The following is a 15,629-nucleotide window of genomic DNA, read 5'->3' as shown; positions in this document are numbered from 1 at the left end:
GTAGCAGATATATTGTTAAATAAATTAACAATTAGGAAAATAATTTCGAGTTGCCGTGATAGATGAAATTTTCACATGGTATCAGAGGGTGAGTGATCAGCGGGGAGGCTCAAAAGCGGAGAAGAGAATTTTGTTATTTAGAGGGAGTAGTAGGCTGAAATTCTTAGAGGCTGCATAGTACCTAGATAGGAAGATCAAATCGTTGGGCAAGGGCTCGATTTTCAGTTGCAAGATTGCAAAAAATTCAAGTTACGCAGAATAGTGATTCCAGCAGTGAAAGGGAGTAGCAACAACTCAAATTTTCCCTGAGCAAATTCCTTGGTTGGACGTAGAGGGTTTTGCAGCAGCAGAATCAACGTTGTGTGGAAGAGAAAAGCACACATGAGGGAAAATTTCTCTCAAGGGATCTCGAGTTTAAGAGATCTAATTTTTCCAGTTGCAGATTGGCAGTAGCTGTGAGTAGATTTTCTCACTGCAGAAGGGAGTGCGTGTAGTACATCCAGTAGCTGAGTAGAGGGAAAGGGAGATTTTCGACTAGATTCGAGATGGCCACGATTGGGCTTAGAGATCAAGAAAGACTGTATGATGCTTCCAACTATTTCATTTCGAAGGCTAGAATGTCCTTTCTCCCTGATGAGCATGGTCTGAAGGCCTATGTAGAAAATGTGATAGCAGCTCCCCAAAACCCCGATCAACAGGAGGAGTACAAGAAAGAAATGGCTAAGGCAAAGAGGATGATTTTGGATGGTGTCTGAGATCATCTAGTCTCACATGTGGCAGACAAGGGAACGACCAAGGAAATGTGGGATGCTCTTTCTGAGCTATTTTAGAGTTCTTCTGAGCAGTGGAAGATGTTTCTCCAGGAGAAGCTGAGGAACACTAGGATGCAAAAGGGTGAGAGCATAGATGCCTTTCTCACTCGGATTTAGGAGGTTTGAGATCAACTGTTAGCCGTTGGGGAGGCACCCCAACCCATAGAGCTTGTACGATTAGCACTAAATAGTGTCTCAGAGGATTGGCAGGTATTTGTCCATAGTATATTGAGCAGAGATACATTGTTGAAGTGGGACAAGATGTGGTCCGATCTACAACAGGAGGAGTTGAGGAGGGATCTGTTGAAGAGTACCATCGGCGACAATAGCAACAAGGGACTGAAGAGTGAGGAGGAGAATGTGGCCCTAGCATCTAAGGGTCCTAGTCAATGATAGGGAGAGCAGAAGAAGAAGAAGAAGAAGAAGAAGGACTTGTCAAAGGTCAAGTGCTTTAGGTGCACTATGTTCGATCACTACAACACGCAATGTCCTCTCAGGAAGAAGGACAAGCAGGAGAAGCAGGGCCAGGCAACAGTGTCTGCTAATATTAACAAGTTGTCCTCCAAGTTGGAGGAAGAGTTTGCCATGTTTGTAGCCATACCTGCAGGAGATAGGTGGGGCGACTTGGAGTTGTAGTCCCAGATATTGCAGAGATAGGGAAAGGTCCATTGAGGAGTCCATCTCCTGGATCATCACCTAGATACATGGGCCCTCAGTATTCAGTAGTAGGATGATCAGTGTCAGAGATGCAGTTAGATTCTAGAGTGATAGATGCAGACTAGTAGTAGTCAGGTGCTGGGGAGCGCAGTGCAGAGTTGGAAGCAGTGCAAAGCAGTACAATGGAGAGTCAGCAACAACACAAATTCCTTGGTGGGTAGTGTAGTGTCTAGTAGCAGTCAGATGCTTAAGAGACAAATGCGTCATATTGAACACAGTTGATTCATTATTTTGGATGCTTCTTAGTTGCAGTAGTTGCAGTTGCAACAACAACAGTTGAGAGGGAGTTGCAGTGCAGATGCAAGGTTGGCAGCAGTATGGTAGTGTCAGAAGCAATATAGATTCAGAATTAGAGTTGTGCAATGGTTGATGGACAGTGGCTGAGGGAATAGCGCAGTGACTAAGGGAATATAACAATGACTGAGGAAACAACATAGTGATTAAGGAAGCAACACTGTGATTGAGGGAGCAACGCAATCATTTCTAGCAGTGTTACCTGTTAGACATCACCAGTGTGACAGAGGGTGGTACAGAAGCATTCTCAGAGGCTGGATTGGGAAGACGACTTGATCAGTTGCAGTTCTAGGCAGAGCATCCTAGTGCCTGCGCAGATTTGACGCAGTGGCTGATACAGGGGTTTCTTGTAGCCCGTTCAAAGCCATTTTCGGAGCTAGATCAGTGTCGGGTGAGACAAATTTTTTCTCACTAATTTCTGTGGCCAATTTTTTTCTCTGTAGTGATTGCTAGTTTGGGCATCCAGATTGTACTCAGAATTTCATTGCTACATAATAATAAAAACCCTCAGTTGCTGCACCGGTTTTCGTAAGTTGGGTTTTTTCCGGGGACATTTGTCCAAAGATAACAATGTCATATTTTTATGTGTGTGCTATATTTTCTCAATTTCCAGTGCTATTTTTCTTTCGCAATTTATTGGTGAAAATCACAATGTGAATTATTTGATATTTGTCGTAGCAGATAAATTGTTAAATAAATTAACAATTAGGAAAATAATTTCTAGTTGTTGTGATAGATGAAATTTTCACATGGTATCAGAGCGTGAGTGATCAGCTGGGAAGCTCAAAAGCGGAGAAGAGAATTTTGCTATTTAGAGGGAGCAACAGGCCGAAATTCTCAGAGGTTGCGCAATACCTAGACAGGAAGATCAAATTACATTGTAGCCTCTGCAACTTGCATTGGCTCGATTGGATAATTCACACTAACTGTTTTCGACCTCCTCTGTAGATAATTCGACCTCCCTCTTCTTGTCTCTTGAACACTAGAAATACTAAGGAAATCCCCTCCAGCTACATGAGTGACATTCGTCTCATGGGTCATGTCCATGATTTTCTAGTGGCAATGAACATATTTTATTTCTATTGCATAAGAGGTTTGGAGATGAGCGTGTTCATTTTGATTCGATAACATTCAATACAAGGTTTATATTATCAATATCCCTAGATTTAAAGTAGGGGTATGAAGTTTTAGTTGTAGGCTATCGAGTATACCAAACCCAGGTAGTGTGGTTATTTCTTTATCCCCTATCAAGTTATCTAATATGAAAGATGCATCACCAATCTTCCCTTTTTGACCTTGAGTATTTTGTATTGCATGCTAACCCTCTATCTTCTATATTCACATATACAAAAAAAACATATGATGCTAATGTTGTTCGGCAATCAGGAGACTAGTCCATGGCAAGTAATCCTTTAATATACAAAAGTAAGAAGTTAAGAAATCTTTATGAAATGCTACACTCAATGTACAAACAACTATTCCAATGATATAGAGAAAATAATTTAAACAAGGAAACAATAGTATGGAACTTTTTCATGGATATAAAGAAACATATTCCGGAATTAGCATAACAAATAACATAAATGCAGTCAGAGAACTTAAATATGAGTGATGAACATGTTGGAGTTTAAAAATACAAAAATCACCTCCAACAACATTCTTCCAAAACTCCAAGGATATGGCTAGATTGAAAGAGAAAGAATTGTTTAGTTATTATGTTTACATTTATGCTATACTATTTGATGTTTCTGATAGACTATGTTCATGACAAAATGTGATGTTCTCACTGCAATTTTCTCTCTTTCCTGATAATAATACATGTATGCAAGACATAGGATAGGATATTTCCATATTTGATGAAGTGAGATTTATTGCTCTGAGAGGAGTGGGGTTCTCTTGCAGCCCAAAGTGAATGAGATTTCTCATATAATGTACGTGCATAAGCTAAAATGGAGAAACATTTGATATCCAACCTCTAAAGTCAAAAAGAGAGAAATAATAAAGAGCATAGATTCATCATAACACCAGAGCTTTTAAGCAGCAAGAGGTTTGCATGTATTTTTAATTTATTTATTTTTTATGTTAAATCTCTAGTTTTATATATAGAAATAGTTCAGGAATCAATGCTTGAGTGTAGTAATAAAAATGTTCTGTAGGCAATACCTTTCATTTATAATGATGCAGTATCAAAATTTAGCTTGAATGGAAAAACATGATTGGTTACATCTATTCTATTTCCCATATGTATCATAAAATCAGTGCAAAGTCGAGTTATCTTTGAGGACATCTTTGAGATTTATTTACAAGTTATACAACATGCCTTATTAGATCTCCCTGGGTTACATTAACTATCCAAACATACATACATTTTGTGTGCACACTTTTTTATCATTATCATGTGTTGTTTTGGGGAAAGGTCTACCAAAAAATATGAATAACGCTATTTTTTTCCTTTCATTTTTGTTTTACTAATTTGCAGATTGGTTTTGCTACATAGATTATTGAATTGCAACTTCCATCATTCTTCAACAATTTTGATGCACGTGCTGCTGCAGCCAGCTTCCCTTCAAGTAATGGTTATCCCTCACATTTCTTCTAGCTGTTGTATGTTTTATATGCATTAATTCTCATACTTCCTATTGGAACTTGTAGGTGTGCAAGCATATTTAGCAGGTCTAACCTTTGCATTAGCTGCATCGCCATGCAGTACCCCTGTACTTGCAACATTGCTTGCCTATGTGGCAGCATCTAAGGTAAATAAAGAAAATTACAATAAGCTTATGAAATAGATTTTTATGCAACTTTATGAGTCTATTATGTAATTGTTGCTACAAGACTCCAAAGTTGTTGAATGTGTCCTTATGAGTTTGTCTTTACAGTGCCTTCTCAAAGTTGAAGGACTTTTCTTTAGTGCATATAATAAAAGATATTCATCGACATACTTCCTATTATTGTAACCTCTTTGCCACATTGTATTTCAATCATTCCACATTACATAATTAATATTACATATTAATCCATAATGTAAATTTAAATGCAAAACTGTGAATTGCAGCCGTCACAAACCACTTTTATAATTCAGCCCTTAAAGGAAAAGCTACCGAGATTGAGCACTTCATTTGAAGTAAGGAGTATATTTCCAAGTGAACAAGAATCATTAGAGAAATTTATAGGTAAAAAATGAGCCTCAAAACAATATATGTGCTATCAACATCAACTTTAAAAGACCCAACCGGAATCAAGATGATGATGTCAACCATAAGGGTAATTAGTTTTGGAGGGAAAGAAAAAACCTACCTTTTTAAATAGTATTTTCAACTTATCTTCTTGTAGGTTTACTTAAATTTCAAGTGTAGGTGCCCATTGGATGCAGAATTATATTCCACATCCCATGAGCACCCACTTGACATACTTTTGATAGGCCCAAAGTGAGATAAACTAAAAATACATGAAAAAAACGTGTTTTTATAAATTGGATTTCATGTATTTCTAGTTTATAGAAACACATCTTTTTCATGTATTTCCTGTTTATGTCATTGTGGGTCTATCAAAAGTATATAGAGTGGGTACTCTAAAAGGAAACATGTTTTGTTCATGTATTTCCAATTTATGTTACTATGGGTTTGTCAAAAGTATCAAAGTGGGTACTCATTGGATACAAAATTTAGTTTCACATCCAATGAGCACCTACACTTGAAATTTGACTATACCTACAAGGAGATAAGTAAAAAATACAATTAAAAAAGGGTAGTTTTCTTTTTTTCTCCTCTGAAAATTCATCACGCTTGTTTAATTATTTTCCTTAAGAAGCCCATTCTAAACTTCAAAATTTCTCTAATGCTAAGTCCAATTGTAATGGTTTGTTACCTATTATGTTGTATGAGGATCTTTCGTTATATCCTAGTTGCACTTGATAGGCATTTCTTGATGACGTAGGTGATTGAACATTCAAATACAGGGGAGGGTATTTTATGGATGCACACACATTCCATGGCACCCTTATGGTTTTACTAATCACTATTTTAGTGGTGGGTTTGTGATGTCTAGAGGAAATAGTTGGTGAAACGTTGTGCGCTATACCCCCAACGAGGTTTGTTGATCTATTATTTTTTAGCACCAAATCTATTGTGATATTCTTCAATGTTGTCGTGATATGTTGGTGATGGGACTTGACTTTTATGTTGAGGACATATAAATTTCCTAGTGGATAATTTTCTTAGCATGTTTGTTGTATCTGGCATGAGGATAGCACATTTATATGGTTGATATCTCATACTGATGGAGTCCCTATGAGTGGGTTATTCAGGAATCATAGCATATCTGCCTCGTGTGGTTGTGAAAGATATTCTTGGCCAACAAAATTGTTTGGGTATAAGAGGAAAGTGGGTTTTAAGGATTTAACAATATGATATGGAGATTAAGCATACCAAAATAATCAAAGGACATGGTCCATAAAAGTGTTTACTGAAGGCAACAAGAAGGCATTAAACATTGGCTACGATGACATCGTCGCCTCCATTTGGGATAAGCTGGAGCATCATACTAGGTATTTAGATATTGTGTATTATTTGAGAAATCTTACATGTCTAGATAATTTGAGTGACCATAAAGGAAGAGCTATTAAGTTGAAGGTTTCTAAGTATTGTTTGATTTAATAAGCTCTTGGGTGGAGGAACTTTGATGGTTTTGTACATAGGTGAGTTGATGAGGACGAGTCTAGAAAGCTCATGAAAAATTACATTTTGGATTTTGTTGTGGACATTATGCTGCTAGGACGATAGTGCATGTTACCAAACAATCTAGCAGGGGTCCTAGGAGGGGTGCCTAAGGGACAACTACTAGACCAAATGGAAAAAACAGGACAAGGACCCACTACCACCTTAGTCAATGTCCCCTACTCTTTACAGACTTTCACCGATGGGAGGAGTCCCGGTATAAAGGAAATCACTAGAAGGGATAAGTCAATGATAAAGAGCTATGTGATTTCCAAAGCGCATTCAAGGGAGAGACTCAAATGATAGCTTGCTTGCTTGTAGGGAAAGGTGAGGGGCTCTCCAAGAAAGGCTCAAAGGGAGAATCATACCTAGGGGATATAGATATTCTCTTATGAAGAAATTTCCTAGACCTAAGCTGCTACGAATAGCAAGGTTCCTTAATGACCTTGTGAGATAAAGAGTAATGAATGTGTGGGACCACAAAGGAGCCTTGGGAAGATCCAAACTTCACCTAGGGTTTAGAATAATCTTAAAGAAAATGTCTAGGTTAATGAGGACAGGAGAAGGTCATGAGAATAGTTAACTTCCTTTGAGTTTCTGAGTATATAGACCTTCAAATTCCACTAACCAAAGAAGACCTAATCCAAATCAATTTTGGAGCTAGGGCTTGATGTTTCTCACAAACCAACTATGGGATATGCCTCAAATTTGGGGGGCTTGTAGGAGACACCCCGGTGCAATTCCTCATCAACTCACTCACTAGGATGGTGGCTCCTTCGGAATTTGCTGGTTGCCCTAGTTTGGTCGTCTAGGGTTAGGGCAGAAAATGTGAAAAGGAGAAAAGATGAAGTTTTTAGGGTGATCACCAAGGATTGATACCAATGCCTAGCCAATTGTGGTGAATGGAGTCAAAGTGAATTTGCTTTTGGAATTTTCGCTCTATCAAGGAGTCCTTGTAGCTTCACTAGCCCAGAAAGGCACTAGTTAGGTCACAAAAGGAATTTATACTTCACTGTGCAAGATTTGATGGAGTTTCAAGGCAAAAGGTGCACAACCCACCCCTAGGAAGATTCCTTCTTCTTGCCAAATGAATAGCATATGAAATGACCCAAAATTTAAAAGTGTTTCATGAATTCACATTAACCTTTAGGGCACAAGTAAAATCAAGACATAGCATTCCATACATTAGACATAAATCATTAAGAAATTCACATGAAAAGAGCAGTTACATGACAAAAAGAGTATATCCATCCATCACATTTGCAACAATGAGAGCTCGAAGATAAGATAACGATGATCCAAACATCAAAATGCATCAATAAAACTCGAATTCATTCATCAATCGCAGGTTCGAAATCTTTTCTCAAGAGAGATACCATTCCAAGTGATGATGAGAGATACAATGAGGCTCTCTTATATTTATATGAGCCTTTGAGGTATTCAAATGGCCTAATTTAGCCTAATGATGCCCCTAAAATAAAATAATGTGGAAAATAACATTACTTAGGTGACAAGCCCACCAAATAGCTCCAAAATATGAATAATTAGCCTCTCAAGAGGGCCGAAATGATAGAATAGTAGCTAGTAGGGCCATTGGAAGGCCAAATGAAGTCCCTGATGTGCCATAATAAGTAGGAGGTCTCCAATAACAATGATGAAGGGGGTGCCCCTTAATCTCCAAGAAAATGACCTGTGGTGCTCCCAAGTGGTTGTGGGGGCACAAAGAATCGAACAAGCCAGTGCTCCAACTGAATCGAACAAGCCAGTGCTCCATCTGTAAGGGTTGGAACGATGATGCAAGCCCTCCTTTGTCTCCCTAGGTGAGACAAAACCACATTTGGGCCTTGGATCAACTGCCAAGTGTGTGGTGCAAGTACGTAGCCAGTTGGGCAATGCGGTCCAAGTGCATCATTATCGTCGAATAAATGGGACACGAGCAAGCAATAGGTGGTGTTGAAGGATCCCATGATGTGGCTATTTTCTCTCTGCTATAGTGGAGGCCCATGGCTCTCAACGCTCACCCTACAAGTGCCATTAAGACCCTTTGGAGGGCTTGGATCCCATATAGGGAGACCAAACCCCAAGATGAAGACCCACCTACAATCCTGTATAAGATCCAATGCATCTCCTCACCTTCCAGTATAACAATTCATTAGTGCAATTGAGCAAATGAGCTTACAAATCATGGAATCAAGTGGTCACTTCATAGTGGCATGCCCTTCCATAATGGGCTTTAGAATGTACAGGTGTCTCCAGGCTCAAGAGGGAGGTTAATCAAGGACCCTATTAGGTGGTTTCAACCTCTAAGGGAGTGACAGGTTCATGGTACATCCGTTAGATGGCAGGTGTCATATGAAATAATGATGGAATGAAGTGGGGCAATAGGGGAGGCTCCAAGCCACATGCCATGGTACAAGGGTAGCTATAATGATGGAGGCCCACACTTGGGTGTATAGATGTAGAACGAAGCGATCGTGGTACATGAGTTACCTCGAAATTTATTTTTCCACCCTTCTTCATATACCTTTTGCCTTTTGTTGATTTTTCTTTTTTAACTGCTTGGGGCTCAAGGAATGAGAGCATGATGTGAATGATATAGTGGTGGATACCCCCTTAGGGTAGGGAAGTTCCTTGCTCACTAGGGGGTGGGACAATCATGGGTTCATTAATGACGCAAGGAGCTCATATAGGGCCCTAGGAGCCAGGGTGATGGCCACGATGATAAGAGGTAGAGCTCATGTTTGACTTTTGCCCATGTGATAAATTTATATGTGCCAGACATCTTTTGCATTTTGTGGTACATTTCCTGTTGTAAATGGCTAAATTATGCTTTTAACTTTATTTTGGTTGCATCAACCTACGAGGCATCGTTCTAGGCCTGACCCAAGGTGTGGACAATGGGAGGGGGATGCTAATTCCTTGTGGACCCAATGGAAAAATGTGGACCTGCATGGGAAAGATGCGCAAAGGGGCTATAATGAGCGGAGGGGACCACGCAACCAAAATCGGGATTTTCCATGTGTTGTCACCCCTAAAGCTAGTAGCCAATAAAGGAGATCCCACGAGACTAGGATACAAGATTAACCACCAAGTTGGACAAGGGGACAAGAGAATAGAACAAGCCCATTCTTTCTGTCGAATCCCCCCACTAATCCATGCCTAGAATTGTCCATGATAAGTAGGCGAAAATACTCAACTACATAATAAAAGCCATACCTTCGGGGTTGGAAGGCGCACCTTCAAAGATATGATCATAACAGATAGGTGAGGGTACATAATGGATAGCTCAATTGACAAAGATGGTGGGACATCGAACTATCTAGTGGCTACAAGGGGCTACTGGCTATCGACTGAAGACAATCTAGGAGAAAAAATTCTCTTATGGGTGTCACCCAGTGGTGGTGGGTAACATCTGGATTCAACTGGGACATGATCCCTCATTAGAGTGCACGAACTTACTCAACAATCTCTTGGGATCACAGACCTGTTACCTGCACATCAAAGACCAAACACACAGGGAAACATGTTTTCGTTGCATCTTATGATCGCCCATGCTTTTGTTAGGCCATAAACATTAACAAGAAATAAAATTTTAATTCTAGATGCAAATCCTAATCTAAATGCACCTAAACTAACATGACAAAAGGAATATGATATTAGTTCTAATGCAAAAATCAGCATGCAATGCATCCTACTATATATAATACATCATCAAGTGTCAATGAAAGGGGTGATATGACTTAATTTGACCGATTCAGGCCAAAGTTCGTCATCATGTCTAGCAATATAATAATAATAATTACCGACCTTACCATGAATCTTGACAGGGATAGTATTTTTTTGTCAAAATTGCTAACTTGAAATTCTACTGTAGCTACTGATTTATTTCACCTACTTACTCTTCACAATAAGTTATTTACAAAATCCCTTCAGCAAATATTAAAATAAATTCTACTGCAGTGATCACATAATTACACAAAGAAAATACATACACAAGAACCAATCACATCAACACAGTTGTTTTTGGACAATTGTCCCTAAAAAAAACCCAATTCGGGAAAACCGGTGCAACAAATGAGGGTTTTATTAATCTTCAACAATAATCACGTTTACAAGGAATGATTTTACAGAGAAACTGAGAGATAACACCTGAGACTTTCCCTTGGAAACTTTCTGACACCTTGGAGACCCTTCTCCCACTTCTGCATCACTTCTGCGTCACTCTACGTGGCTTAGCGTGGCTCTGCATGGCTTTGCGTCCCCTTGCATAAGGGTTGCGTCTCCCCTAGACTGCGTCTCCCTCTGTGTTGTCTCTCAATGTCCCTGCGTCAACTCCTCCTCAGTCTCTGACTACTGCTGATGCCCTCCTCTTCCTCCACCTTGCAACTCTCCCTCTGAAATCGATCTCCTTCTCTTTGAGAATCGATTTTCCTTGAGATACTGAGTATCTGCTAGTGTGTCTCCAAATGATCCTCAAGTCTTCTCTTATACTTTTCCTGTTGATGAATCAACGATCGAGATTAAGTCTCTAATCAATGGCTAAGATTAAAACAGACTTGATCCTGGTCTCTTAGAATCTTCTCACCGCTATCTTTATTAATACGCATTAATATTTTAATTTTCCTAAGTTTAGACTTAGGAACCCATTAAAAATATTAATTATTTTAATAACTCCTCATCCGGGTGGAATTTCTCCAAACGATTTTTGGGTCTTGGAGATCTCATGTGCCTTAGCCTCTCCACCAAATTTCAAGGCTAGAGCACATCCAATGCTACCAAAAATCAACACTCCCTATTAGCGAGGAATGTGCTCTAACAACGCTTCACCATAGAAGCATCACACTGATCCTCTGCACTGGTCCTCTACGCTGATGCTTGGCCTGCTGGCCCACATCCATTGGATTGCTGCTTCCTGTACTACTGCCCATGACACTACCACTGCCACTACTGCATCCGTACTGCAGTTCCCTCTCAACACGCTGCATCATGCTGCCCATAGCATTGTCTCTGCTAACTGCTGCACTGCAACTCCTAATACCTATCCATTTCTGCTACTGAAATGGATTCTTCACCATCCCCATCTTCTCCCTGAAATAAACAAACTTTGTTCTTCGTAGAGCCTTGGTGAGGATGTCTGCCACCTTTTCTCCTATAGGAGTGTACCTCAACTGTACTGCCCCTCTTTGGACACGGTCTCTGACAATGTGACACTTGATATCAATGTGTTTCGACTGATCATGAAATACTGAATTTTCAGAGAGCTTGATGCAACTCTGATTATTACACAAAATCTTGGTCGCTTCCATGTTTCTCCTAAATAGATTCACAAGCAATTTTGTAAGCCATATGGCTTCGCACGAAGCTGTGCTAGTTGCCATATATTATGCTTCAGTTGAGCTCAAAGCCACGTATTTCTGTTTTCTACTACACTAGGAGGTCATTCCTGATCAAATGCTAAAACAATACCCTGTTGTACTTTTCCGATCTACTAAACTTCCAGCCCAATCTACATTAGTGAACCCACTTAGCCTGATGTCATTGCCTTGGGTGTACAATAGCCCATGCTCGACTATTCCTTGTATATATCTGAGAACATGTTTGGCTACTACCCAATGCGCCCTCTTGGGTTCCACCATGAACTGACTGAGGGTGTTGACATCATAACAAATGTTTGGTTTGGTATTGACCAGATACATCAGGGACCCTATAAGTTGCTTGTACAAGGTGTTAGAAAATTATATATTACGGAGCAATGGAACCAATGTTGCACGAAGCGGGAGCGAAGCGGAAGCGCGAAGCGGAAGCGCGGAGCGCGGAAGCGTCATTTTCCAAAAATCTAGGAAGCGAAGCGTCCGCGGAAGCGTCTGCTATATATATATATTTTTTTATATTTTTTTGCATTTATACTCAAAACAAACATCCCAAATACCAAATTAATTGTAGAAGACATGAAAACATGCATATTTTTGCATAAATCAAGATAGATATGGCATCCATGATTCCATTGTAGTTACTAGTATGTACAACAATCATCTATATTCTAGCTATTACAAACATAGGACCTTTTTCATGAGGACTATGACTTTCCTCCAGTATTTCTATTTTCTTGCAAAATAAAGTCATTAAACCAAAAATTGGTTAAACATGAAAGACACTTACTTGGCAAGTGAAGAGGGGATCTTCACCTTGATGCTTCCTTTGCTTGAGCTGCCCATCACTAGTATCCTTCCTGCACTGTCCAGCACCAAGCATGACAAAAACTGCTCCAAACTGTATGTTATTATGGCTTTCGAAACTACTTTATCATCTTAAATCCTAAGGTATTTTGACTCCTTATTTGGTCTTTATGATATACTTGACATGGGACTGAGACCTAGCACGAAGTGGTATTCAACACTTAGCGTATTGTGTTGACACCAGGACTTCATGCTTCACTAAGAATTGCTACACCTTCACTGGAGTCATTGAGATCACCATTATACTAACAAAATCTATATTGAGATATTTATCTATCCATGAGAGCCATACTGAGATTTGTAACTCTGCCTTTATTAAGATCATGACTGTGTTTACACGATTTCTTGACAGAGGATATCACTGTTACCCTTATCATCATAATTATGCCGAGAGTATATGATCCTCTTTATAATATGTATGTCGAGATTGTGTGTACTTCTGTGTGATCCTCGTCAAACATGCCGAGACAGTGAGCCCGTGATTACAGTTGTGCGTTCAGAATGCCGAGGCCAAGACTGTGATTTTGTTCCTGCATTAAGATCTTCATCATGATGGAAATGCTGCCTGTTTAGTATGCTGAAACAGAGTGTGCATCGAGAGTATGGTTCTGTGGAATCACATTTACGTCGAGACAAGGTATGCTGAGCGTGTATTACTGTGTGGTCTCAGTTATGCCAGAACAAAGTACACCGAGAGAGTTCACCAAGATCCGGGGCAACGCAACCAAAAATCCAGGAATCGTTACAAAAAACCGGAATCGCGCTTCATGAAAAGTGGAATCGCGCTTCGCCTGGAGGTTCCAGAACGCTTCCGTACGGGACGCGATTCCGGCCTAGGATCCGGGGGGGGGGGGCGATTCCTGCAACTATGAATGGAACACATAAAATATTGCAGAAATATAAACACAGAGAACGCATAAAACAAGAGAGACACAGATATACGTGGTTCACCCAGTTTGGGCTATGTCCACCCCGAACAGCCAGTCCTTCCTTTCTATTATCCAACAAAATGAAGAGACACAACCTACAGCAAATCCGCTGTAATATCCTCTGTTTTCTCTCACAGTCTCACCTCTCAGTTTCTCGCTCACAGAATACACATCTATATCTCAGCCTCCAATACAATGCCCTCATACAAAGAGAGGGGTTGCCTTCTAGGGAAAAAAACCCTAAACTAAACATAAGTTCTACCGTCAGATCATCTGCCTAATGAACGGCCCAGATTGACTAGAAATTACTATACTTTTACAAGGCAATTTTACATTTGTTTTTAGCTTCGGGGGCGCTGCCCTCGAGCCCCCGCCGGGGGACCGCTGGCCCCCAGACCCCCAGCCGGGGGGGATCGGCCCCCCCGGACCCCTGCGGGGGGGACAACTCCCCCCTGCGTGGGGTATACATCCGGCTGAAATAAAGACCTCTGAACAATCATGCTCCACACACAACAATCTCCCACTTGGAGAATGATTGTAGAAACTCCACCGCTGCTTCATTTGCTGGACAATGACTCCTCTTTGGACCTGGCTGTTTCTCATCTTCATCGTCATCCTTGAAGACCAATTGAAACTGAGCATATTCTCAGTTTCTCCCTGGTTACAACTTTTGTTAGCATATCTGCAGGATTCTGGCTAGTGTGTATCTTTTCCAGCTTCAACTCTCCATCTTCCAACACTGATTGTATGAAATGGTACTTGAGCTGTATGTGTTTAGTCCTAGAATGAAATGTTGAGTTCTTTGCAAGATGAATGGCACTTTGGCTATCACTGTATAACGTGCCCATATCATGCTCCTTACCTAATTCACCCATAAACCTTTGTAACCAAATCATTTCTTTACTAGCCTCTGTAGCAGCAACATACTCTGCTTCTGTTGTTAAAAGTGCAACAACACTTTGGTTTTTTGAAATCCAATTGACAGCTGTTCCACCAACAGTAAATACATATCCTGTAGTGCTCCTCCTGTTATCCCTATCACCTGCCATATCTGCATCAACATATCCCTGTAGAGAAATTTTTGCACCACCAAAGCATAATGCTTGATTTGTGGTACCTTTCAAATATCTGAGAATCCATTTCACTTCCATACAATGTTCCTTTCCTGGATTGTTCATGTACCTGCTTACAACTCCCACTGCATGTGCAATATCAGGCCTTGTGCAGACCATTGCATACATTAAGCTTCCAACTGCTGATGCATATGGAACTTTAGACATATAATCCATGTTTTCTTGGGTCTTTGGGCACATTTCCTTACTAAGTTTGAAATGGCTAGCAAAAGGTGTACTAACTGGTTTTGCATTGTGCATATTAAATCTTTTCAACACCTTTTGTATGTACTCATTCTGAGACAATGTTAATTTGCGATTTTTCCTGTCTCTAGTGATTCTCATACCAAGGATTTGTTTTGCAGCTCCCAAATCCTTCATTGCAAATGAATTTGCCAATTTTCTTTTGAGTACATTTATTTCATGCATGTTAGATCCTGCAACAAGCATGTCATCCACATACAATAACAATATAATATAGCTACCATCATTTTGCTTTTTCAGATAAACACAATTTTCAGAGTGACATCTAGTATAACCTTTTTCAGACATAAACTTGTCAAATTTTAGATACCACTGCCTTGGAGCCTGTTTTAAGCCATACAAGCTCTTCTTCAACCTGCACACTAGTTTCTCCTTCCCTTTCACCTCATATCCTTGTGGCTGCTGCATATATATCTCTTCCTCCAAATCCCCATGGAGAAAGGCTATCTTTACATCTAACTGCTCAAGATGCAAATCTTCAGCTGCTACAAGACTTAAAATAGTTCTGATTGAAGTCATTTTAACAACAGGAGAAAATATTTCATCAAAA

General features: G+C 40.0%; 1 protein-coding gene across 1 annotated transcript in view; it reads left to right on the top strand.

Annotated features, from left to right (window-relative positions):
• Nucleotides 1-15,629, top strand: part of LOC149239767 (cytochrome c-type biogenesis ccda-like chloroplastic protein) — a 413,709-nt gene that overhangs the window by 168,317 nt on the left and 229,763 nt on the right. Inside the window, exons 9-10 of the mRNA XM_089373524.1 lie at nucleotides 4,321-4,393; nucleotides 4,476-4,576. Coding sequence (XP_089229650.1) covers nucleotides 4,321-4,393; nucleotides 4,476-4,576 — 174 coding nt within the window. The remainder of the gene's footprint in view (nucleotides 1-4,320; nucleotides 4,394-4,475; nucleotides 4,577-15,629) is intronic.

The sequence above is a fragment of the Pinus tabuliformis genome, chromosome 8, assembly GCF_031772625.1.
Source record: "Pinus tabuliformis cultivar Carrire ecotype Pingquan chromosome 8, CPIR1, whole genome shotgun sequence".
In the NCBI taxonomy this organism is placed as follows: domain Eukaryota; kingdom Viridiplantae; phylum Streptophyta; class Pinopsida; order Pinales; family Pinaceae; genus Pinus; species Pinus tabuliformis.
Note: the sequence above shows the minus strand (reverse complement) of the source record. Positions and strands in the feature narration are given on the sequence as shown.